This window comes from Crocodylus porosus, unplaced genomic scaffold (genome assembly GCF_001723895.1).
Source record: "Crocodylus porosus isolate Cpor-Errol unplaced genomic scaffold, CroPor_comp1, whole genome shotgun sequence".
Classification (NCBI taxonomy): Eukaryota; Metazoa; Chordata; order Crocodylia; family Crocodylidae; genus Crocodylus; species Crocodylus porosus.
Window position 1 is genome coordinate 6096192 of NW_017728949.1, and position 27518 is coordinate 6123709.

At 39.4% G+C, this 27518-nt stretch overlaps 1 protein-coding gene across 1 annotated transcript in view; it reads right to left on the reverse strand.

Moving 5' to 3' along the window:
* The window catches only part of INO80D (INO80 complex subunit D), a 47112-nt gene extending 19617 nt beyond the window's left edge, over positions 1–27495 (reverse strand). The window contains exons 1-6 of the mRNA XM_019553650.1: positions 27197–27495; positions 22932–22998; positions 19097–19191; positions 18759–19005; positions 12139–12890; positions 8359–8467 (exon numbers count right to left, since the gene is read on the reverse strand). Coding sequence (XP_019409195.1) covers positions 8359–8467; positions 12139–12890; positions 18759–18976 — 1079 coding nt within the window. The 5' untranslated portion in view covers positions 18977–19005; positions 19097–19191; positions 22932–22998; positions 27197–27495. The remainder of the gene's footprint in view (positions 1–8358; positions 8468–12138; positions 12891–18758; positions 19006–19096; positions 19192–22931; positions 22999–27196) is intronic.
* Between the last annotated feature and the right edge of the window lie 23 nt (positions 27496–27518).

Here is a 27518-nt window from a genome sequence, read left to right on the forward strand (position 1 = left end):
GGCCCAAAGCAGTGTGGGGGGGGGAGGGCAGCGGGGAGCAGCCCAGGCCCCAGCCCTGGCCCACAGCGGCAGGGCAGAGAGGGGGAATGGCCCCGACCCTGGCCCAAGGCAGGGGGGGAGGGACGCAGGACTCTGTCCCCGCCCCTCCCCTATCATACTTGATGGGTAGTTGGCTAGTGTGTATGTATATTTATATATATTACATACATACACACACAGTAGCCAATTGTCTGTCAAAAATGACGGGGGCAGAGGCAGGAGGGGGTTGGGATGGAGTGCCACCACCTAACGCCCCATTCTGTCTCTTGCAGGGAGCGGGGTGGGCTCCTCCACCCTTTGTCCAGTACTCGGCACGGCTCTGGAATCATGGCCACACTTGGAGCACTCTGATTGGCTGTTTCCATCAGCCAATCAGAGCGTGAATAAAGTAGTACAGAGAAATTTAGGCCTTTATAATATTAGACTACGTATATATATGGGAGCCCATTCCAGATTTTGGCGAACCTGACCATGGAGAACTTTCTCCTAATGTCCAGCCTAAACCTTCTCTCTAGTAACTTATAGCCATTGTTCCTTGTCATTTCAGGGGGTGCCCTGGTGAACAGATCGTTGCCTACTTTGTGTTGCTCTTCCCTTATAAATTTGTATGTCGCCACAATGACATCAATGACATTTCAGTTCCCTCAAGTCTACCCTGCTGTAAGTTAGGTCAGAGCTTGACCCCTGATTTTCACTACGAAAGTCCGCTTATGCTCTTGACCCTTTGTTTTTAGATTTTGGACAATTCTATAAGCAGTAAAACTAGGAAACTAATTTTGGAGACCATGAATTACCACCTTCTATGTCCTGTGAAAAAGATTAGAGATTAAAATACCAATACACACAAGAGGTTAGCGAGGCTGACATAGGGAGGAAAAAGTGCTTACTAGAAAGTTAATTTGGAGGCCTAACTGACCTAACAGGTGCCCCTTTACTCAAGACATTTTCATTTTCTTCTTTTGCATGACAAGAGAGGTATATTATTAATATCCTCACACATGCCAACATGATCTGTAAATACACTCAAAAGCACTGGGACTTGTTTAAACCTATGGTCTCTCATGCTATGTAGCAGTCAACTAACACCAAACAAAAGAAGATTTTTGCTCCACAGTAAGCCGTTAAATTCATTTCAAACATGACATTTTCTGTTGTCTTCTGCTGGGAAAGTGAGAGAATGGAATTTTGACTAATCTTATTAAGCCTAAGCAGAGGAATAAACAAACAGATAAATAAAAAGTACAAATTGAAGAACTTGGCGAACAAGACCAATGAACGTCAGTTCAAATCTCTGAGCTGCAAAGCTGATTGTCAGAATGGATACATACTGTCAACACTAACATATGTAATAAAGATAAAATCAGAAATACAAGAGTAACTGTCTATTAGAGATAATAGGATTAAGATTTTCTGGAAAACTTAGGCCACACATTCCCATTTTACATACAACAGTTCTTTACTTGGGTTGCTCTAGCAGGCAAGGTTACAAAAACTTCCACGAGAACACACTACTATAAAGTAAGTGTAAATTCACATAATGGGTTTTATAAAAAAACAGCCACATTATATATTTTGTCTTTTAAACTGCATGCATGGTATTCTCAAGAAACAGCAGGTGCGCAATACTTAACCCAAAAAGTCTATGGTTCATATCTGCCATCTACCAATTGCCAGTTAAATATATTTAAACAGTATCCCTCAAAACAGTTTGATAATGAAGAATAAAAAATAATATTTTTAAAATTCTTCAGGGAAGTCTTGCTTGATCTGTGCACTAGAACTACCGAGATCCTTCAGGATTTATCTCAGACAGATTATTTTTTTCAAAATAAACCTGGGAACAGCAGAAGATGGGGAGGAACAAGTGGCCTCCTACTATACAAGGTAGTTGATACAAAAATATATTCATGTGCTCACCAGAGCATAGTATTTATCTCACTTAAAATAAATTTGCAAATCAGCATGAAGAAAAAAAACTGTCTGCATCAAAAAGTGAAAGTGGCTTTCCAAAAAAAAAAAAAAAAATCTAATTTGAACATCTTTATAGTTCAGAGAACTTTGACTTGCCTCACACTGAGCTGGGCATAGAAAGATCATATTATTTAAATCTGGACAGGCAAAATGCAGCCCATGCAGGCCAAATCAGGTCCACCAGACTATTTCATTTGGCCCATGGATGGGAGCCTACCAATTCACCTTATCCGGCCCAGCCCCAGGCTGCCCCTGCCCCAGGCTGCCAAGCCCTACTTACTCCTGTGAAGGTAGCATGTGCTGAGCTCCCACCCTTGCCTGTGAGACAGCCCTGACCTTAGCCCTACAGGTAGGGAAACGGTGGTGGCAGCGGGTGGGCTGGGGTGGGTGGAGTGGAAAAGTGGAAGTGGCAGCAGCAGGCGGGTGAGAAGGAAGTGGCAGTGGTGGGGTGGTGGTGGGTGGGCAGGGGTGGGGAGTAGGGAAGCGGCAGGGGAAGGGTGGCAGCAGCGATGTGCAGGGAAGTGGTGGAGGTGGCAGTGGCAGGAGTGGCAGCCGTGGCAGCAGGTGGAAGCAAAGCAGCAGCTGGGTTGGAAGCGCAAGGCCTGTAGGAGTGCCAGGGCCAGCAGGAACCCAGGGCAGGGTGGCAGGAGCATGGACCCGGGCTGGTAGGGGCACAGGGTCCACCTGGCTCAATCATGCGGGACTCTCATACAGTTCCCAGGTTCTCTACCTAAACCACACACTTCTGAGAGGAGTCCTGCATTATGGAGCCAGAAGCCTGGCGCCAATCAGTGGTATGTGCAAGTTGTGGGGAACAGCATGGAGCTCCGCACTATGGCACCAGGTATCTCCAGGAGCAAGGGGCTGGACTTCTGGTGACACTGGTCAGTGGTTAGGTCCCAAGATGGTGACCAGGGGCTGGGGCACCTGTCAAGGGGCATGGTTACCTTTGCAGGCCTTGACAGTTCACCAAAACTCATTAAGTGGCCCACTACTGAGTTAGAAGGTGATTGAAATCACAAGGTAACACGTATACTCAGAAGGTCCGAAAGCTTTTCTGTAGCACTCTATAATTTGCTGGGAGACAACCAAGTTTTAAAAACTACTCAAGACTTTCCTTTCAAGCCAATAACACTAGTCAAGAGACCTTAAGATAGCACAATGACATCTACTGTTATTTTCTCTGAAGTATTAAAATCCCACACAGTCTGTTTTAATCTTTTTATGTTGAGTTGTTTAACCAGGCTAGAGCTGGCTGATTCTCCATAAGCACGTCATGCATGGTTGTGGAAATAAAGTATTTTGAAAGTAGTTTCAAGAGAGCTCCTAGGCTTTAAGAACACCAACTCTGGGTAATCTAACAAACAGCCTGTCACCCAGTGTTTAAATGTTCTTATACAGAGTTCCTTTTAAAACAATTTGGGATTAGAAGTGAAATTGATATATGAAATCTCACTGTAAATCTCCAACCATGGACTCTTTCTTAGCAACTATTAAGAAATATGGAGTGGGGAGGGGTCCTCAAGAAGGTTCTCTCCAGTAGGAGGTAGCACACAGAATAGAAAGAGCTGGAAAACTGCAGGGATTTGATTGCCCCTCTGGCATAGTTATACTGTGCCTCTATCTATGCCACCTGAAACTCTTTCCTAGTTACCATACATACTTCTGAGAAGATTTTTAATGACTACACTTGTATAGGGTAAAATTGGGGAGAATAGGGCAGACTATGTGTCATGGAAAAATTGCTGCAATGTAGCAGCCCTGTGAGTTAGGATAAAGGTCACTCTATGGAGTTTGTCATTGACTATATTAGTGTAGTAACTTATTGTGAATTATTTACAAAGCCACCACACTGAAGCCACAGGGAAAGCATTTATAAAGTGAAACAGGTGTCATGGTATTAGAAGTGGCACATAAAACACATCTCTTGTACCACTGATCTTTACTTTACAGAGAAACCAAGAATCCTGGTCTCCCACAGGAGATCTGGGTTATAGTACAGTTTAGCAATATATTGTTGAAATGAAAAGAAAACTCCAGTGCAGTTCTTCTGCGTGTTATAAGAATGAAACCTCAGAATCTGTCTACTCTTTCACCATTTCTAGTGCTTTTTAATTTAAAATTTAGAAAATACTTTTTAATCTGCATTTATGCTGCATTTTAATTGTGTATTATTGCTATGCAATCCCCCCAAGTTAATCAGCATGTGAAAGAACACTAATAACATTTTTATCATCTTTCTTAAATATTGAGAAAATCTTTTGGCAGTTCCAATTTTTCTGTGATACTGGATAGCTTTTTATCTTACTCTTTTAGAAGTTTATTCTATACTGTGAACAGATTAACTGTGGTAGAGATGTTTTTCCTACCGCTTGTAATGGGAAACAGTCTATTTTGAACACTCGTTTTAGCTAAATTTCAACAGAGGGATTAAATCGTGTTTGCTGACAAGTGGAGTTTTGTTTTGAAGTAACCTTGTTTGCTTGTATGGGATTTTTTTTTTTTTACACTGTATAAACAGATGAAAACCAGGCATCAAATAATCTGCAGTTTAACTGATGTACAAAAAGGGATAAATCTGGATTCAGATGAAGCTAAAGAGCATTCCCCACCTCTCTGTGCAGGAACCAGTGATCCTACAAAGCACTTCCCCTGCCCAAATAGGCAGCTAGAGAGCTGCTCTAGATTTTACAGTCAGTGAAGTCTCACAATATTTAGTGTTTGTCTGAAAGCCTTAAGCTCTGGAGTCCTGTGAATATACCAAGTCCCAAATTAAGCAAGTGAGCCTCAAAGATTAAAAAGCCAGAAAATGAATAAACATCACTCAGAAGGTGTTATCTTTTTTGTTTTAATGTCATTAGCTTTGAGGTAGCATAAGCTTGATGTTGTACCAATGATGGGCCACAAATTATGCAGGAGGAAAAGATTTTTTAGGGTAGTATTTTTTTGGACCAACTATGTAGTTGGGATAGAGTTAGACAAGCTTTTGAATGCAAGGCAGGCAATCTCAAGATTTTTTTAGTGGCTTGGCAATACCATCACTCAAAAGTCAAACTGGAAGTTAAAGATAAAAAATGTCCACACATAAACCACTGCACACAACCTGGCCAGATGAAGGCACTCAAAGTTGCCCACTTGCTTTTAGCTCACTCCTGTTTGAAGACAGTTGAATTAAGAAAAAAGAGCAGACTTGGCTCACAGGAAAATCGCTTCCTTCTCTAAACTGCAGCAAATGGGACAAGCAAACAGGACACAAGCACATAAGGCGAAGAGTGGAAAGGTTAAGGACACTGCAGAGAGCCTGCTTATCAAACCACAGGTTGTTATAACAGGAAGATGTTTACCACAAATATCACACTTAGATACAAGTTGAAACTTTTCTAAGAACGGTGTTCAAAGTAGTGTGATTTCCTCTTTAAAAGCAATGGCTGATTCTCGCCATGATAGTTAATGGGTTCACAGAGCAGTCACTCTGGAATAAGGGTTACCAGGTTTATTATTAAATACAAAAAAGGGCCACGTTTCCTTATTTTTGGTAACATAATTTTAGAATCTTGAAGTTTTGGGAGAAGAGCCACAGATTTCCATGCAACTTAGTGCTAAAAACCATTTGCAAACTCTAGTAGTGAGATGCTGGTTGATTTTGGCCATTAACTTGGATGGCTGCAATATTAGTAAAGCAGAGTCCTTTTAATAAGCCAAACCCATCTGTGGAATAATTCAAACTTAACACATCTCCAGGAACAGAGAGACCATACAGCAAAATGTTTCAGTTAATAACAACCTTGACAGAAGCCTGCCAAGCAGAAGAAAAATTTTGAAAGGATGGAATCAAGTAAATGTATCAATGTTTATCTATAAACAAAATTAGAAGAGATGCTGAAGAGCAGAACTAGGCAGACTGACTGAAGCATAAGAGCTGCAAGTACTGTAAAAGAACGTATCAGTTATGATCAATGAAAAGAGTGCTTAATTGAAGTAAGCAAAATGTTAAAATGGAAATGAAAATGTCAATCCAAGGTAGCACTTTTACTCAAGATTTGAAAAGAACAGGAAAGACTCAGTGAAAGTTGAGAAGAAAAGAATACAGAACAGATGCACATGACCCCTGAGAGCTGAAAAAGAATCTGGAATTTAAGAAAGAGCCAGATCAAATGTCAAGGAGGGAGAGTAGCCGTCACAGAAAAAGTTCTTTGATAGACACGTGGTGACTCTGAAAATTACATTTGGTTTGAAATATAAACTGGAAAGCTAGAATTAAAATGAAAGCATGTTGTCCAGTAGCCAGATGGTAAGGATTAATAATCTGTCCAAAAAAAAGAAAAATTCTTTAACTTAAATATATTTTTTAAGTAAACTTGTGTGAAACTTTATTATTTTTCAGTCTAGAAATCCCATAAGAGCTACTGATTGTCATAGTTGTTAAAAATAATTCTTTTTACTGTTTAGAGACAAATATTAAAGAGATTATTTTTGGCCTGCTGATTGTCACCAATGCTTGATTTAGTGAAAGAATTCAGGACTTATTTCTGGACCTCTAAGTTTTGATCACAGCTTTGAAAAGTAACCTTCAGAGACCAGTAAATGTTCTTTGCAAACTAGTGTACTTAGCACTTCAATTTTGAAATTTTAAATATGACCTTTGCAGGGGCACTAAGAATGCATTAATACCTTTTCTATGTGTGTCTTTTGGAAAGAGTAGTGATGGTTTTAGATATGACAAAAATATCTGCTTGTGCACTAAAACGGAATCATATAATAAAAGTTGTAACAAAAAAACTAGTCAAGAGTGAGATTTCATTTTGTTATCAACATCTTCAACCCCCTCTCTTTCAGTTTTTTTTTACCTCAATTTAATTATGATACCCTGCTTGGTGTGCCTTCATTCTCTGCTGCTAGTATGACATTAATTCAGAGATGTGTTATATCCTACCGTGAGATCACAGTCCTGGATTATCAATGTTTGAACAACATTTTAAGCTTTTCTGCACCATCAACAGAAACCTACTCCTCTTAGCATGTCCTTCATAAGAAATTTAAATGGTAATGTTGCTGGTTATTGGATGGAGCTTAATTATAATTTTTTAATTAGCAAAGACAGTCAAGTCCACAATCTAGGTTAAGTTTATGAAAAGGTTTACATGGCATGGTATCTGCAATAGCAGAAGACTAGACTAATGACCCAATAGGCCCTTCCAGTCCCATGTATTTTGTACTTTCTAGAATACAGACTATTAAAAACACAAAAGAGGAAAATGTGGGAACTTAAGAGTCATGTTAGCATTAAAAAAAAGAAAAAACTAACTATATGTTCCCAATTTAGAAAATCCTTCCTATTCAGGAAAACACAGTGCTCACATTCTACTGAATTCAGTAAGACTTGGGTACATGCAATGAATTTGTACACTTCTCTTTGGGGAAAGAGCCTCTTTGGAGATTTATGGCCTTAATTAAAATAGCTGGCATTCTAGTTCTGGACATCTGAAAACAACAGCTGTAATTATAAGAAACTGTGTGTTGATCTTTTAGAAAAATTATATTGAAGACAGGCCAACTCCTTTGATCTGGATCACTGGTTGTGTATTCCTTCTGAGGTTTGATATAGTGCTGTTTACCCATGCAATTCTTGTACATTATTTTATGTAATACTTTTTGTCAATACAACTATGCTGTAAGCTCTCCACAAACCTAAGGGATATTGTAGAGTTGTTTTTCATTTTTTTTCTTCCTTTTTGTCCATTTATATTTGCCCTTTCCATTTTTCTCCCCTCACAGTTCTTCCTTTTGCATACACTTTAGGTCTGTTGTAGACCTCCAGTGGTACATGTGTCCCAGTTTCAGAAACACTGGTCTTGGGTAAATGAATACAATGTCTTCAGAAATGAAGAATAATTCAGTGATAAATTACTAATACTTATTAAAAAAAATAAAATGAAGAAATGGTAAAACACTATGAAAGCTACTATGTAAGACTGCTAGAAGAAGGTTTAACGTTTATGTCTTTCATTTATTTGGTAATACTATTACTGCACTCTCTTGGGGTACATGGTTTTTTGTTTGTTTGTTTATATCAGCCTCCTCAAGTAGATCAAGTTTATGGACTTACCAAATGTATTACAGGATTTTGAAAGGTAACCTGTCCCTTCAATTGTCAACCTTTTTTCTGGTAAACAAATACAAATCTCACATATATAGCTCCAAAAATATTTACCTGCTACTGATTTAAGAAGAGCTGGCCCTGATTCAGCCAAAACCGTAGCAAGCCCCACTGGTTCTTCTTAAAGCAAAGTCCATATTTAAGTTCTTCATTAAACTGCACTCAATCTGAACAATTAAAAGGGTACTTACTCATGTTTTTCGTATCTGAGAGTTTCTCGGATAGACCATGCAACCCGGTATGGCGAAGTTTGCTCTGAGTCCTCCAACTCTTCTCCACTGTCTTCAGACCAGTCTAACCCTAAGATAAGAGCAGCAGAGACCATGAAAGATGGATGAAGAGAGACTCCACTGTCCTCAATATTTCCAAATAATTTCTGGCAATAACTGTTAATGGTATTCTATGTCCTACATAGGATAAATTATGTTTGATGAATTATGCAATATTCTGAATTAAGTAGGAAGAGTTATGATATCAGCTTCATTACAGCATGCAAATAGCAGGTTACTTACTGCATTTTTCAATCACCAGTTTTGCCTTTAATTTCTTTACTGGCCTTCTTTGTCCATAAACAAAATCCCAAGCCACCACCATTCTTACATGCATGCAGGCAAGTATTCCTGTACCAAACATGCTAATTCTTTAAAGACACGGGTAAAGGGAAAGTCTCTGCTGAGAACTGACAGTCCAAGAATTATCTATGCTGGATTTGGATCTAAATAGGTCACATAACCTGTTTTCATTTCTGTTCATATTACAACTCCTGTGCTCCCCCCACTGAAAGAAGAGCAGAATAGCATAACCACAGAATAAAGCTGCAGGGAGATAGGAGGACACACAGCTGTACAAAGCAGAGGAATATTCTGTGTAATCACATGCCACCTAAAAAACGTATTAGTGAAAAAGGGGTTAAGGCTCCAGGCAAAAGAAGAATAATGAGGAACAGTTATTCACTCTTAAAGCAGTGTGTTTTCCCTTCCAGCCTGACTAAAGTACACACAACTAATGTCAGATTAGTTAGTGATTTTTGGAGCAGAATCAACTTAGTCTGTGGCCTTCACTATCATGAAGCTCAGGATAGTAACCTAGGGCTTAGGCAGATATTATTTTTATAGTGCTATGAAGTTTCTATCACTACAAAAAACACAAGAGCACTAGGGGCTGGCACACATGCTCAGACTCCTGGCTGGAGCAAGATAAAGCTGGTTTTCCAGACAGAGAGCGATGGGGGCACCTTGTTGGGCAATGAGCTCTACTCATCTCCCTGGCTGACAGGAGAGGAGAGGGGAGTGCACACTCTCTACCCCTAGCCCTCTGTGGGCATCCTGGAGTTGTGCTTGCAGTCATGGGTGCAGGCCCAGTATCAGCTGTAATCCCAGACCAGAAACTGTGGCTGTCATCAGTTGCAATTTGTCACATGACCCCCTTCTCTGCCTCCCATCCTTGCTGAGTCCTTAGCAAGAGGGGAAATGCAGACACACTTACAAACTGGCCACTGTTCATTCTTTCCCCATGTGATCCCTAAAATGGGACAGAGACTGGAGCAAAAAAGAGAGTATTTTATTACTATTACTCTATAAGAGAAATCAATGTCAGTTATACAAACCCAGATACCTAGCACACCAACACACCAGTTCAAGAACCTAAAGGCAGTTTGGGAATAACATTTTCAATAGAGTATACATAATTTCAGAGCCACAACTCTGACTTATGAGCTGAAAAATGGCAACTGGACTCCAGAGTCTTAAGTCACCACAGTCCTTCTGAGAAGTTTACTCTTGGTGTCAAATTCTAGATATTCAGATTTGGCCTAAGTTCATGTCCTAAGAAAACTAGGATAAGACAGGTTTACATTTTACACTGATTATACTGATGGAGGAATGAGAAGAAAGACTGGTGTTAACATAAAGACATAGGCACAACAGAGCCAGTGTTACCAAATAATCACGTGTTGGGATATTAAATCATTTGATTCTTAGTGGGATGAGAGAGCACAAGGGGAAATCAAAGCCAGATTCAGCCTCATTTTACACTGGGTTTGTATAAACACTACTTTGCAGTTTTGTTTAGGATTTAAAATTAAGAGTATATTTTTAACAATTATCTTGGCAAACTTCATACTAGTGCCTATGAGCTTTAGGACTAAGTATTTTCTTAAATAGAAACCCCAGAAGTTACTGCAGCAGAATTAAAAAAAAATCCTCCAAAAATAACCTGTTTTATGACCTTGCAAACAAGTATTTTTTCTGATTTATGAAACAGCTGATACATAATTAGGTATGTTATGTTAATATGCAATTATAAAATGCTATAATTTAATGTGCTCATTTTCATGTGGTTAACACACAGCATTTCTAAAATTTTACCTGCAAAAATTTGATGACAATATTCCCTAAAACTGAATAGAATGTGAGGAGTTATTTTTATAGTAAACACTAATGCAGAATGCGAAACACCCTGGATAGGCAACACTACCTTTACACTACTCCACAAGGCCAGATAGCTTTATAACCTATTTGGTGTAGCATTCAAGTCCTCATTCCTCAAAATAACTATATTATCCAGAAGACCATCAAATAGTGTTTTTTCTGAATGATGTCCCTTAAGAGACATGCTGGAGGACATTAATTGGCTTCTGAACAAACAGTGCAATTATTCCACAAGTGCCAAAGGGCAGCAGCTCTTAACAGCAAATTAAAAAAGGTTAATTGAAATAGCAAAAATTACAGATGTTTGTGATTAAGTAATATGTTGCCGCTGGTGTAAAGAGCTGGCTGGACTTATTGGAAGTATTTTTTTTTTTTTTTTTAATTCTTATGCAAACTGCTGGTTGTTTTCACTGCATTACATTTCTGGCTCTTATTTCTCTTGCTCACTGCCCAATCCTTTATCTCCTGCAAAACTTAACTACAAAAGACCTTAACTGAAAAGTAAGGTGACTTCATGGGTTCATGCACCTCAGTGAACACTGCAGAGCCAAAACCCAAGCCATATCAGACTGCTTAAAATTTCAGAGAACATTATTCCTGCCAGTCAGTAACAATTCATACAAAAAAATCCAGGCTAATATATCAACACTTAACAGAATTAGTACTAACTGGGTGCGTCTATACCTTCATTAATACAGCTTTGCTACTGTGGATTAAATTTAGTACCTCTAATATGAGGTACTAGATAAAGGTGCAGTAGCTGCGTTAATGTGCAGTAGCAAAGGCAAACATTTTTTGTGACACTTAACACGCAGTGGACTAATTCTACTGTGCATTAGCATGGTTTTTGCCATGATGCACTAATGCACAGTAGAACACTCCACTGCACATAAAGGTGTCTCGTGTAGACACATCCACTGTCTATATAATGCCCAGAAATTGTGTATATGCATGCATATATAAAATGGACTGCTTCTGTTCAAGACTGTGGAAAGACCACAACCCTCATTACTTACTATCAACTCCTGAAGTTCTTCTGGGCAATACAAGGCTGGCTTTTTCCTGGCTCAGTCAGGTCCCCAGTCATTATAAAAATTCTTTTTTAAACCCCAAATTTCCAGTGAAATCAACTGAAGGTCTGCAGGTGCACAGAACTCTAGATACAGCCTCCAAAGCTGCATTTGTCTCCTTATTTCGTGATTTTAATACTTGGGTTTACAAAATTTGCCTGTCCAATCTCGCCTATCTGCTCCATCTAGGTATAATTCAGGCGTTTCATGACCAAAACCCTGAGTGAGTTATGCCTCAACTTTGCCTCTCAAATCATTAAGCAGCAATTTTAGAGAGTTATGAAAAATAAAAAAAGAAGATATAAGACAGATGTGGTGTGAATAGGCACCTGTTGAGATCCCTTTCATAAAGGCACATGCTAATTAACTTTACAGTGACGTAAGTGAATGAAGTACAGGGTTAGTAAAGAGCCATGTTATGTCATAACATCTTGAAAACACAATGCAATGATATATTTAATTATCTTCCTACCTAGATGGGGAAACAGATCAGTGTCCAGCTGCTGTTTTCGAGTGCACAGTTTCACCAGTCTCTGTAGCCGGCTCATGCAGAACGAGTGCGGAGAGAAGGCTGTGGCTTTCATTAGGACCCTATCAGTCCTTGGTGGGTCCGTGACAGGAGCCCTAGCAGGTGGCAGGAGAGGCAGAGGTCTCTTGGTAGACAACTGCCTTGCTTGTGCTATAGTGTGTGTGGTGGGTGCCACTCCCTGCATTGGTAGGCTGGTGTTCTGAGGTTGAGGTGACTTGCAGACTAAGCCCTGCGGTAGCCCTGTAGGCTTTAAAGAAGCTGACAAAGGTGGCAGATGGGAGTGCTGCTGCTGCTGCAGAGGCTGCTGCTGTAAAGGTGCAGGAAGGGGGCTAAAGTGCTCTTGACGAATTTTTAAAATCTCTGTCTCTCTCTGGCGCTGCCGGTTTTGGGCCAGCTTGCTCTGCAACTTTTTCCTCACCGTTGCCCCTTTCTTTAAGTCATCATCCTCCTCATTGAAAGCAAAGGGATCGTCCAACTCTGCTTCCAGGTAGTGAAGAGGAAGCCTAGCCCCTGGTGGAGAGAGGGACATCCCATCCAGTCCATTGGGCATCTTCAAGGCCAGTGTGGGCACTGTCAGACTGAAGGCCATAGTATCCATCTGGTGCCTGACCTTCACCTCTTCTATTGGATCATTCTTTTTCTTCCTCTCCTTTTTAGGTATAAAGCCAAGTACCTGTAGGTGGCTGTTGCAGTACCTTTGAAAAGTGAAAACAGCAAATTCCTTATACTTTTCTTTTAAATAAATACTCTTAACAAAATATTGTAAAACCACAAAAAATGCAACCCCCAAACAACATGAAAAACGCAACCCCCAAAACAACAAAAAAACACATCTCCTCTGCCACTGAACAAATGAGACTATTAGCTCATCCTTGTCCATTTAACAGACCCACAAGAGAAAATGAGACCTTCCACAAATGACAACTTATAATTTTAAGAATTTAAAAAGTTAGTATGTTATCATCTGAAGTCAGTCAAAAGGCAGGATAGATATGCATCTTTATAGACTAACTAAATAAGATTCTCTCTCTCATATGAGGGGGAGAGAGAGAGAGCACATACAAACTTTCGTGAACCCAAGGTCATACAGCATCTGATGAAGTGAACCTGGGTTCACAAAAGCTTGTGCTCCACATATACATACACACATTCAGTTAGTCTATAATAAAGGTGTGTATCTACTCTACATTCACAGGAGAGCCACATTCCTCTCCACTTAAAATTTAAAAAAAAAAAAAAATCTACCTCTCATATCCAAATTGGACACAGGTTAAGGTGTTCAAAAGGACTACCTGGTACACAATAGTATAAAATAATCAGTCCTGACACTTAGAACATGGTTATTACAGTCTTGGCACACGGAATCTTTTTAAGACCTCCAAAATTAAAAGTACAGGAGTCGCTATTATCCCTTCTGTCAAGCTGTTCTTTCATAGTGAATGTTTTTAGTAAATACACTATGGTGGAGCCAAATTACAAAAGTATTTTTTGTGGGACAATCTTGTTTTGGAGATCTTTGCTGAGAAGGGCCACTATTTATGTTTGAAAAGTTGGCCACTTAAAAAAAATAAAAACATCACTGATATTATTTATTATGGTTAAAATAAGTATCAGAAAGAACAACTGGGTAGTTGCATAGAAAAGTTTGGATATTTTAAACTAAAAAGTTCTATCCTGTTGTCACTGTGTTGTGTAAATCATGCAGTGAATATATGTACACACATATGATGGCACAAATGTAGGTTTCAAGCTGTTCTAAGAAACTATTTCAAATTAAATTTTGCTTAAAAAAAATCAGCATAAGTTTATGCCTCAGACATGAAACTGAAATGACAAAGGGAATAACAGCTTACAGCCACAGGTAACATACTAAATTAGGGAATTTAGCAGATGAATAGTTAATTCCTTTTTGGCTGGCTAGGTTTAAGAGACAGAAATAAAGACACTTAAGGTCAGGGAAAAAAGGGAGGCAGTCCAGGTTTGAATCTTAATCTTTCAACTAACTTCACCTGCAGTCCCTCCCACCTGTGAGGAGAAATCCTACTGACTTTCAGGGAGGACTGTGTAAAGGGGGCCAGATTTCAGTATCCAAAACTACAGTCCACTATATGGGGGGGAGGGAAGAATTCAAGAAAGGAAGATGAAAATTATAGGCTTAGAAGCCTAATCATGTAAATTAAGAAAAATCAGAAATATTTATAGATAGTATAAAAAACAGGAAAGGACAGAGGGAAAAAATTGCAGTAGTCTGTCTTACTTAAATGTGGTTTGGTATGAGTTTGAGAAAAGTCAATCATGCCAAAGAAACTTAATTTCTTTTCAAAATAAAATTACTACTGGTCTACATGGATTTAATATCCCTGGATTTAAAAAAAATTGCAAGTAAAATGGTAATACTAAAAAAGAGTACTTTCTAAATACAATTAATAAATTACAATAGGTAATGCTGTAATTAAAGAGTGGAAAGCAGAAGGCTGAGATTAAGTGTTCTCAATCTTTGTGACAGCACGCAAGAACTGGACTCTAGTAAAATTCATATGGAGAAACACTTCTTAAATGCTGTAACAGATAGATATTAAAGGATCAATACTACTGGCACTGTAGTCGGTAAGAGTGGTCACCTGCTTAAAGTAAAGCAGATACTTCAGTGATTTGCTAGACTGAGAGCTAATTCATAGAACCTCTGTCAAAACTTAATCACAGTGAAAAGGTCCCCATGAGTTTTTTCTTATTACCATGGAAAGAGGTTTGTCTGGTTTAACATTCTCCTATGGTGTTCATATGCCAAACACTGCAGCCTAAGGCTTGTACAACCGCTTGAAGGTAAAACTAGTGTCTATTTCCATTGTCCAAATGGAAGGGAATGAAAAAAATAAATAAGAAAACCAAATAAAGTGGGGAAATGTTAATTAATTCTAAAGGTTCTTTAAGTGCCAGGATGCTTTGGTGCAATTGTGTCAATAATTTATTTTTATGTCTTTGTATCTTTTTGTTATGGCAGAGGGAAAAGCTTTGAATCATTTAAATTATTTTAACTGATAATATTACAGTGTTAAAGGCTAAGAGTTCACTATGAAGGCAGAGCTTCTGAATAGAAGTCCAAGATACTAGGTAATCACTGCACAAAACACTGATTAGACAACATGCAGGCCATGCCTGTGCTTCAAAAGGATGAGTCTATTTTTTAACTTCTGATTCATTTAACACCACATAACAAAAACAATCTCTACTCTTCTGTTAAATACACATCAGTCTGGTGTATGCAGGGCAAACTGCGATCAACACACACTAAAAGAGGAGTGAGTTGATCCTGGTTAGAAATAGCAAACATGGTGTGTACAAAGGATGTTAAACTCTGTTTTCTTCCAACAGGATAATTTCAACCTGGCTTGAAGAGCAGACGGCTAAAGCGAGTCATGCTTTTCACCCAATGCCTAAAACACTCTGCTTCCTAGTCCATACAGGATTCTGGATCAGTATTAATTTCCAGTCACCTTGTTTACAGAAAGATCTGCATAAGTCAGAAAATAACACTCATGTCAATAAAGGGGATAAAGTGGAAAATGAGGGACTTACAACCAGAAAACACTGACAAATACGGATTAATTACATCTTTAAAGAAGAGCCTTAAGAGGTAAAATGGTGAGACTAGTCTAGCTAAAATGTAACACCATAATTAAAAAAAACAAAACTGAGTTTCATTATCTGTTTATAGTAACTGGACAGGAAAAAATTGGGGCCCATACATTCAAGCTAAATATAAAACATATATAATTTACAGAGTACAGTGAATAAGAATAGATTTCCAGTAAGGCCATTAAGTCATGCACTAATAATAATTTAATTTGTAGAAAATGAATAGGTAACAAGGAATATTAACAAGTTAAAGGAACATTAACCAATTTTGTGGTTGGCTGCATCTGACTCCACACCTCCAGGTCAGGGAAACATTCTCTCTTGTAAGCTCTTGGCATTCAAATGTATTTGCCCCATTCTGTTATAATTTTTAAAACTTAAAAATGAAAAAGGATGGCAATAGCACTGAGCATGTCTACACGTGCCATTAATGTGCAGCAATAAACTGCAGAGCTTATTGCTCCACAGTTTATTACTCCTGGGAAGCTCCCAAGTATGCCATTTAAATATGCACTCAAACCATAGCACATTGAGCCAGGTCACAGCAGCCCCGGCTGGCAGGAGGCCCAGGGGGTCAGCCTGCCAGCCTAGGGCTGCTCCAGCTAGGCTCAATGTGCTGCAGAGAGACTGGCTGGGGCAACCCCCACACTGAAGCACCCTTGTGCCCCAGCCAGCTGGACTGGTATCTATCTACACATTCACTGAAAAAACTCCGCAGCAGGGTAGTACTTATATTTACAAGTACTACCCTGCTGAAGAGTTTATTAGTTTCATGCGCCCTAACAGAAGTGCACACGTAGATGTTGAGATGTTTACTGCAGTTTTAGTCAACTGTCCAGTAAATGTCTTGTGTAGATGCACCCACTAATCAAAAACTGATATGGTCTGCTTTTGATCCTGCACCTTTTTGGACCTAACATTGTATAATGCAAGTTAGCCTGTACTATGACAGATAAAGTAAAGTTAGAAAACTAAAGGCTGCAAATGAGGAATCCAGAAATGGCTAAACAGATTTACAGAGAACAGACGGTGAAAAATCTCTCCAAAAAAGAGAGATAGACATGCCTACCAAAAATATGGTTTGTATCTGGTTCAAATTTACTAGAAACCTTCGAAATTCTATTATTCAACTGTAAAATCCCTTCTGAGCAGCCATATTTGAAAGCATTAATTCCAACCTATCCCATTTTCTCATTTGAAATTAAAGGTTTATTCCCTCCTTGACACACCTGCTGTCCTCTTCTAGTACTGTAATGCAATGCTTGACATGCAGTTTAATTATTCTAGAACAATGCCTTCCAGAAGCTACCACCACATTATACTGTACACGTTTGATTAAGTTTCATTTTACACAATGAATTGGCTTTGTACTTTATAAAGCAATCTCAAATTTCATGGGGACATATGAGATCTGGGAACCCTCACTAAGTTTTTTTGTGAAGAGTTTGTGGTTGCTTTTTTTTTTTCTTGCCTTTTTAAAAATTTATTTATTTTTTAAGTATGACTAGAGCAGGAACTGTGGCCCAGTTAGTTCTTGCCTCTGAAATAACAGTGTAACTTTTGATCAGACAATTTCCAGGGTTATTTTTCTGTTAGCTAACCTCCAAACAGTTTCTACTGTACAGTAGCAAAGAACCAGTCAATGACTGTCAGGTCATGACTTCAAGTTATTCAGACAGTGCCATTTGAGAATTTGCTCTACACCTTTTGACAAACATTCAAGTTTTCTTCTCACTTCATCAGTCTCCTCGGCTAAAATGGCAGGTGAAGTGCAAGTTAATTTAGAGCCCAATCCCAGCTGTTTCAAATAAGAGAGGGAGCTGTGAACCGAGAAGGAACTTATAGGTAGGGCACAGTGGGAACACTGCTAATAACCTGAAAGGTTAGTGAATGGCATCTAATAATGTGAAAGGTCAGTGAACAGCAGTCTGTCCTTTTTTGGCATATTTTGTTTACTTTTTAGTTTAAAAATCCTATGGTTTCCATGGGACAAAGCCCAGTCTCAGATATTTAACCAAACACTTCATTTCAAAAGATGAAATACCAGACTTGTGGTAAAAAGTGTGGCACTGGCTCTCTTGAAAATTAAAGTAGTGGAAACTAAGATTAGAAGCTAGCTGCATTCCTGACCACAATTTAAATGACTGCAAGTCAGTGGGAACATATGGAAATTATGGCCTAATTCTCCTCTTCTTTTTGCTCAATGTCACCATAATGTCACTGTCTATCACAGTCTTAAGGGGTAAGGAAGAATAATTTTGTGTTTATGGCCCCAAGTTAGGATTTAGGAGATTTAATTTCACTTTTGGCACAGGCTTTCGATGCAGCCTTTGGCATGTCATATAATCCCTGTGCTCCAATAACCCTCTGTAAGGTGCTGATGACACTTCCATGAGACTTCCTCTCACAGGGCTGCTATGAATATGCGTTTATTAAAGAGGCGTGGTACTCTGATACTACAGTGATAGGCATTATATGAGTACCTAATTGGATCAAGAGTGCTGAACTGCCCTGAGGCCACTAATTTTCAAACTCTTCCTAGAAGCCCATTTATTCTCCCAGCACCACATTTTGCCTATCCTGTCAAAACCAGATTTCCATGCAGCTTCTTCAGGAAAATGAATCTTTTAAGAGCATTGGTTCACAGGTAGCATCAGTGGCAAAACAAATGAAGAAAAGACAATATTACATTAGGTTCAAGTTTGATTCATGTATCTTACAGTGAAATTGAGTAAAAACAATAAGAAGGCTTGCAAATATACTGTATAAGTTAAAAAAAAAAAGCATACTGGCCTTAAAATTAAAACCCTTCACAAACATGCTGCCATTCAATCTATTCGATCTATTTCTCCCTAAACAGAAAAGCCACACCTGTATCCAAACTGGCTGAATCTTTTTCCCATTTGCTGAGGGCCAACATCACTCACCTACGGTCCTCAGATTTGGGGATGGGATTGGTGCAGCGTTGGCTGTTATACTTGGCCACATATTCACATTGCTTGAAGGGGGCAGTCTTATCCTCCAGAACGTGTCTGATACAGAAGGCGTAGCCGTTAAGTCGCCTCTGCTTGCACAGTTTGGGGCTGTATGAGCACAAGGGCTTATTGTCAACCTCAGAGAAGTGTATGTGTTTGCCTTCATACATCACGTGACTCTATTCCTTGTGAACATCAGCTGAAAGAACCAAAAATAAAGATAAATCACACACAAAAAATGCATTAAATTCTAGATTTTGCTTTTGTGGGAGAGCAGCCCAAAACAGTACCTGATTTTAAATCTTCTGTACCGTATCAATATTAGGAGAGACCCCAAGGACACCACTATCCTGGAATGACGACGAATCAAGTTGAAGCAGATTGTCTAAGAGAAATATCAAAGAGGTCCAAGTCAGTCAAGATTAAAACAGACAGGACCATTTTGTTTAATAAGAAAAGCGTTGAATATTGCCTCTCAGCATGGGGCTCAGATGCAACAAGCTGGATCGATTAGGTAATCCAAGTTCAATCATTAACTGGAATGGAGACATATCAACTAAACCAAAATTTTGCATGGATGTATTCAAAGGAATACCTTGCTCAGAATAACCCTGAGAAAGTCTTCACCTTTTGGAAGGTAGTAACCCCACTGCATAAGAACTGAATTTTACCACTCAGCACAGGTAAGCTTGTATTGTAGATACTTGCACCACATTTGGTACATAGTTTTCAGAGCCTCTAGTTGCCCCCAGACCCAGCAAGAATCAATAAGCGGCTACTTCCCAAAGGCCAATGGGATTCTTCAGAAGGTGGCCTATTTTGTTACACTTATGGGGTGAAATCCTGGCCCTACTGAAGTCAATGGCAGAATTTCCAGCGACTTCCAGCACTTCACCCCTTAGCTGTATCAAGGGATTCTGTTTTTTCTTTAAACACAGTGGTTGCTAAGGTATATTAAAAGAATGAAATCATAAGTTACCTTCTTGTTTCTGGTTCCCCACCACTCTGGAGTCTTTGGCAATCCGTTCTTTCTTTTCCAGAGTAGCTTTTAATTAAGTTTAGCTGTACACACATTATGCAGCTGCTTTTCTAATGCTAAATGTAGACTATGCAAGGCTGTTTGCACTGACAGAGGTAACTATTAACCAAACGAACAACCCTAAAGTACTGAAATACAGTCTTGTGAGTTTGGCATGTTCTGTTTCAAGTTAAGTATTTTGTACATTATACCTGCACTATACATATTGAGGTGATGATGCATGTGTGATACATCTGATGCCTGCCTTCGTAATTTATCACATATTCATGACCACCTGACCTATCTTCTCCCCACTATGTTTCCCCAGGAAACATTTTAGTATTACAACCCCCAGAGGAGTTTCAAACAATCTGGCAGAAAAAGGCTTCCTTCTCCTTCCTACTCCAAGTACTGCATTCTTGCCTGAGGCCACAAAATAAGTGGAAGTGTCATAACTTTATTACCCATGCACCCAAAGGGCTTGAAGGGTAGCTTGACAGCATAGGAAAGAGGAAGACTCCCAGCTTTCCAGCAGGGTTCCCAGCAGAGTCAAGACTTCATTCCCAGCATTCAAGAAAACACCCAGTACTGTGACATTTGGGGCCCACAGAAACTATTAGAAGGCCATTTAGGGGAGTGTTTCAATTTACTAGTTCTGACATCTCTTATGCCAAACACTGAACAGCTGGTTGATGATGAAAATGCCTGGCTTTATGAGCAGAGGGGCATAAAAGGCAGTTCCAACAAACCTACAAATCCTCTCAAACAGCTCCAAAGCAGTTTTACATATAACACAGGGATGACAAACTCACTTGGGCCTCTGAGCTAGAGCTGAACCTAGTGGTGGGACAAGCAACAGCAGTGCAGAGGTTAATATTGCTATCACTCACCTCGCCCTCTGCCAACATACATCAAACCAAGGGCTCCTTAGCTGGAAAATCAGTGTGGGTCCACCCCTGAATTTGCAGCCTATCAAGGAGCCCTGTTGGCTGGGTGAAACAGCTCTGTAGGCAAAATCTGGCCCACAAGCTGTATCTTTAACACCTCTGATACAACTTTTGTGGCCCACACAGAATACATGATGGGGCCGTGCCCTCCGAAGCGTTTACTTTCTTGGGGTGATCTGCGTAACTTATCTGTAAGTAATGAGGACCCTCCCAACGTATGCCTAGAAAACCCTTACACCAGAACACCTTCTAGAGAACAGTTTCCTACATTCACTTACATATAGCACTTCAGGACTCAATTTGCACCAGAACACCAAAGCACAATAAAGGATTAACATCTTATCATAAAAACCACCTCAGTAATTATCTATACTAGTATCCCAAACTAATAATCATGTCCTCTAATCTCTCCGAATGCACCAAGTACTGTAAAAATTCAAAAGCAATCAGCAGAATACATCCCTGCACAATGTAACTAAGAGCTAAAGTAAGATGCTTCGGGTTTTATTTGGATTTGCCCTTAGGGCTGTAAATGGCCTGGGTCCCATCTGCATAAAAGATTACTTCATCTATTACTACAGCACCTAAAATAAACTGAGGTGTTTGAATGAACTATTATGTAGGTGAAGAATAAACAAATAAATAAATGTGGCTAATTGCAGGTCTTTTGCTCTGGAGTTTGCTTCCTTGATTAGCCAGAGCTTGGAGCTAGTGACATTCAGGACAAGTTGCAAGATCCACCTGTCCTTCCAGGATTCATCTGAGGAGGACAACAGTCAGTTGCCTAACCTTTCCCTTTGTTTTCTTCTCTTATTCGTGTCTTTATGCCTTCTTCCAAGCTGCTGCTTTTACACCTTGAATAGTCTTCTACTGGTCACCCACCTCCTCTTCCTTTACATCCCTCCTAACACATTTCTTCTATGAAGATTTTCAAAGATGAGGCACAAAAAAAAAAAAAAGTTATTTAAAACCAACCAAAAATATTCAAAAGCCAGTCTTCCATGATTGGCTTGCTGTAGGAAAGCCATCATTTCCCTGAGTTTTATTGCCTTCCCCTACTCCACAAAGTTACTTCTCTACCACTTTCCTTCATGGTCCATTCTTAAACTAGTTTGGATTTCTAGATTTAACAGGAAATGTTAGGTCTTCAAGATTCTTTTAATTCAACTATAAGACACTGTATGCAACTATGAGGTCATGTAAAATATACATAAATGAATATAAATCAATAGGTCTTCAGGAAGAATTAGTGATCCTGAACCTGGATTCTGTGCCTGTGCACCAGATCAAACTCATATGAAAGCAACATAATCAGGTGAAAAAATCTGCCAAATGGGAAGTCAGCATCTACTATGAGCAAAAAGCCTTTCAAATCTACTAATTACATAAAACTACAGCAATTGTCCACTGCATCAATTCAAATCTGTCTGAACTATCCCATGTGTCTGCAGAGAGCCCCAGTGAAGTCAGTGGGCTGTGCAGGGATTTAGTAATGGCAAGATCAAGGCCTATACTAACACAATGCTATACTGTATCAAAAAACACTTTTTGTTTTCACTATCCTAACATCTGCAAGACTGTAAGACCTCTCCATCTTTTGATTCTGATCTGACATTAAACTAGCACTTTATTCTAAATGAAATGTATGTTCTTTAAATAAAAGAGAGAATGCAAGACATAAAGTAAGAGCAAGAGTGCTTTCTTGCCACTAATTTAGTAAGCAGCTCTAAACATGGTAATAAGCACAAGTAGATTATCTGAAAAGAACTGACACTACAGTTTGTTAACTAGTGGGCAGGAGAGAGAATATTTTTGTCCCATAGGATTCAGTAATAGATGAAAACTGAAAATGTGGACTTCCTCTGGAAAGCCAAAGGCTTACGCTGCTGCACTCTGCAACAAAAATTCCAGGGCACAAAACAGCCTGAAACTTGACCTGGGGTTCAGATCTGTTCTTCAGAATGATTCTTCACACAAATTCTAATCACACTCAGAATTTGTGCTGCAATTATCCCATGTGTACACACAAACTGGTTACTTAGCTAGGTAAAAGACAGGTCTATGTATGAAATGTCCAGGGCCATTTATTAAGAGGCATTTACAGACAGTATAATGCTTCTTAAGAAGTTTTCTATTTTACTAAGACAAGTCACACCATACCTCTTTGTGATCATCATTATCAGTGACAATTTAGTCAGAAGTAGCAAAGAGAAGTTCAGAAGAGGGCCTAGAAAACAAATGTCAGTGAAACAGCAGTAACATTTGAAACTTAGGGCCATAACATTTCCTTTCTTTCTCCTTCTGAAGGAATGAACAGAAGATAAAACCTGTTTTTCTGGTAAAAATTCTGTCTGGGCAGGTGTAAGAGAGACAACTTGATTTCATAATGGGATGTGTGGTAAAGATGGGTTGGACACATGGCAAAACAGTTCTGTGGCACAATCCCATACTAAAGGGATTCCTCCATGTAAAATCAAATCAAGCATTAACTTTAGGTTAGGCAGGAACTTGGTACATGATGGGTATTCTAGGCAACAGTGGAAATTGGTTGCTGGTCATAGCTGGAGAGCCCATGGGAATTTAAGCACACAGAAAAATCTGAAAAGACACTTGCATTGCAAATATAATAATACTTTAATTCACATGGATCTGTTACATTTTAAAATGTATGCTTGGAGCCTGAAATTCTACATGCATGAGGCACTTTTAAGGAATGGAATCCTCAAGTGCATTGTAAATTGTATTGCAATTATCTGTCTGTGCTTTAAAGATGTATAATTATGAGGACTGAGCTTAAAGGGTCACAGCATAGCATCCAAATACTTGTCATCATTGAAGATGCCTCAGTTCTATTGTTTGGTATTTTTTAATGCTTAGCGTGGATTTAAGACACTGCTCCTCTGACTGCATACATAGCATCTGACAGATGTGCTGCCTTGTCCATATGTGTTCTGAAAAGGTAGCAGCTCAAAGGCTATAGACACTAAAGTTCTCTTCGCATTCACAGAACAAGCATACGAGTGGATAATTGTCATGCTGGTTCCCCCTATTTTTCCACAAACCTGACCTGGATAGCCCACCTGCAAAAATGACAGGTTCACCTTTTACTCTCATTCCATCTTTGTCCTCATTGCTAAGACAGACAAGAATTATGACAACGTTGGCCATGGTTTGCATGATGGGGACATCAGCCCATTCAGAGCTGGACGGAGACCGCAGAACCCATCACTAAGAACAGACATTTAAGAGCCATCTCCATCCTCATTAATAGCTTTCACTACCTGCTAGTGGGGTGGTGTAGTCAGCTGTATTGAAAGGTTCCGTTCTTGAGCCATTTAATCCCTCTTTAAAAAGTTTTCTGTTTCACTGAGAAAGGACACACCACTCACATCTTGTTGTGATCACTGTCACTACTATATAGCCATAAGCTCTGTCCATGTACCACAAACTAATCAAAACTTTAGTTTAGTTAAGAACTCAACTACAAACAAAATACATTAACAATTCGGGAAACAACAGCAAAACAAAATAGACTTCAAAGAGACGTATAGTAGTATGTGGGGAACTACGGACAGCAAAAAGTGTTTGTAGAAACCCTACTCTGAAAGCCCTTTGAAAATTCTAAGCGATACCAATAGCATGCCAAGCAAGTACAAGCGTGCACTAAAAACCCATGTGCAGGATGGGTATACAAGGATACACCAGTGACTGACCAAACACAAACACATGCAGTTCCTCATACAATTGAATTACCAGTGCTGATATAGAAAAGTATTGGCCAAAAAAACTGCCTTCATCTTTTAAAAAAAAAAAAAAAAAGGATTTAACACTGCATGCTGAACATTTTAGGAGACAGGTGATTCAAGTTTTACATGGCAGCCTTCAATGCTGACTTTCAGATTTTAGAAATGTTAATTTAGTCACAGCAGCATTTCTCTTTAATTACCATCTGTAAATCTATATTTGACTATTTTCTCATACACTAAAATCTACCTAAGCTAGAAGTGGCAACACCGTCCTCATTCTGTCTTCGCAGAACAGTTCTGGCTCCAAGTCTGTAGAAAGATGACTGCATGGAACTAAAATATTCACTATGTTAAAAAGCTGAAAGGGAGAAAATGGTATATTTTAGGTCAGTAATGATCTGTACAGTACTGACCTAAAATAAGCCATTATTCTTGTTGATAATGTGCTTAGATTACAATGGGGTTTAAGAAGCAAAATTAGAGATCTACTTAACATACATGTTTTTGATCAAAAACTGAATAGATTCTTCTATATATTCTCCTTTGGGAAATGCACAGAAGTATGAATTTTAATTCTAACAGCTCCTGTTATCTGACAAACAGTACAAAGGTACCCAAAATTAAATACCAGTGATCACTTACAGCTGCGCACAAGAAGAAGCTCTGATATTTCAAACTTTATTGATGGGAGTATTCCCCTTGACTTTGATGAGATTATTGACCTACGTTAGGACTGCTCATGTGTATTAGACTTCAAGACATGTATGTCTTCTGAAGCAGTATTAATACCAGCTTCAGTATTTAAAATAAATGTTAAGGCCCTCATCCTACAATCACAGCCTCAAAGGCAGACTCTCATGCCTGCAGCAATCTCGCTGATTTCAATGGGACTGGTCTACCAGTGCAATCAGGTTGCAGGATAAAGGGCCTCAGAAGCAGCATTAAGTGTAATCTTTTATTTCCAAAATAAGTAAATAAAAGTTATCCTAGCGATAGACTATAAATAGCAAAACTAGAATACAGTGAGAAAACTGAGGCTAAAGATAGACTGAAAAATCTCTGAAAACCAGAACATGCTCTCTTGAAAGGCTTCTTTTAGGCCTTGAACCTATTCAATTTGAAAATGTTAGCCACTTTTAGATTCATTGCTGCATGTTTTTCTAAAACGACCACAGTATGGAGGTGGTGATAAGATTATGAACAATAATAATGCTTATTTTCAAATAATTAAAATTTAAACAGGCATAAAACATTTAACAGTAAGTATATGCTTTTAGTCCTAATGATGCAAAGACATAAATTTGTGCTTATCTTTACATGTTGCAAGAAGCCGATAGACTAAAAAAATCAGTAAGAAATAAGTGAATGAGGCTACTCAGAACAGAATCTGAATGGTTGTACACTCATAGCTTCATTATGGAGTTACAGCAATTTGTAGCAAATAAGGATATGTATGCCACACAATATGCAAAGGTAAGTATTTGCATAAATTTTTGTAGGATCAGAACACAATTTTTTTGTTTGCCATGACAACAGTGAAACACCAAAAATGTATAATGCTGGAGACACTATTGGCTGTTTTCTTAATGAAGTTAATTTCTACATTTTTCCCCTCCCAAGACAAAATAGAATCAATATAAATTTTGAGTAAAGAGAAATCACTTGAAGGGCGTTTCAGTTCAAAGCTCTGACAAAAAGTCACAGCTACCCCATCGGCCTTCCATTGCCACCTTCGCACAGCTTAAGAGTGCTTTGAAGTTTGAATGCCAATCTGTAATGTTTGGCCAGCAAAGTCTCATCATTAAATGCTACTGCTCAAACACAAGATATCTGAGCCCCAGGTACGACATGATGCCCTAAATTTACAACACTGCAAATTAAAACAAATGACATATCAACTGTCAGGAAGCACCCATAATGGGGAAAAATACAAATTTATCATGTGTTGCTAAGTAACAAATCAGAACTAACTGTAACTAGGTATTTTGAAAGCAGAAAATGGAACGATCAGTCTCTAAGTCAAGCATGCTGTTGCTTCTAAAAATGCTTCATCATTATTTGTACAGGGCAATGAATGTTCTTAAGCTGAAATATTTTTAAAGTGCATTTGTGCAAGTGAGTAGTATCTATAATTGCTTCACCTACACAGAGCCAAGTCACCTATGCTGCAGCAGATGTATCAGTTTGACAGTGGACCCTCTTCACAATTATGACCAGCACACTTCCTCCTGGGAAAATATCCTTTCATTTTCATTTTGGGCACTAGCATTTTAAAAATGAGGTCCTACCTAGGAATTAGATGCACCTTAACCAGATAACTTGCCATCACAAATCACTTGGAAACCTGCTGTCTGAGGCCCTGATCCTGGGGGCAGACACCTGCTCCCTCACACAGCCGCACTGACTCCACAGAGGCCGACCAGTCAGACATCACGATCTGTGGGCCTGTCGTCAGGATCAGACCACAAGGTCAGGGTCCAAGTTGGACAGTAACCTGGGTCTGTTGCTGATTAAAGGGGCTCTGTAGAAACCTCTTTCCTCTTCCTTTTTATTTAAAGGCACCAACCAAGGACCTAATCCTGGAAACACTCAGCGCTGCCAACTTAGCCGTAGCGCTGAGCAGGAGAGAGGGCAGAAAGCAAGTATGTCCCACATAAGATGCCTGGCCCCCATACCCACCCCGCTCACAGCTCTGGGGTCAGCTCCAGACACGCAGCACGTGTCAGCCCGCCAGCGATCAATGACAGCACCTGGGAGGCTCTCCACAAGTCACGAAGTTGGCAGGGAAGGCACAGCGACCCTGCAAAAGGGAAGCCCTGAGAGCAGCCCCGGCTGCGGGGGGGGGGGACTGCCGCCCTCGAGGGACGGGACAGGTTGGGGCCACAAAGCTGCCCTGCCCACCCGCTCGGTTGTGGCTAAAACGAGACAAGCCCAAGCCCAAATCCCCACACCCGGGAGGGGGATACCCTGGGGGGGCGAAGCGCTACATGGCCCTCTCCCG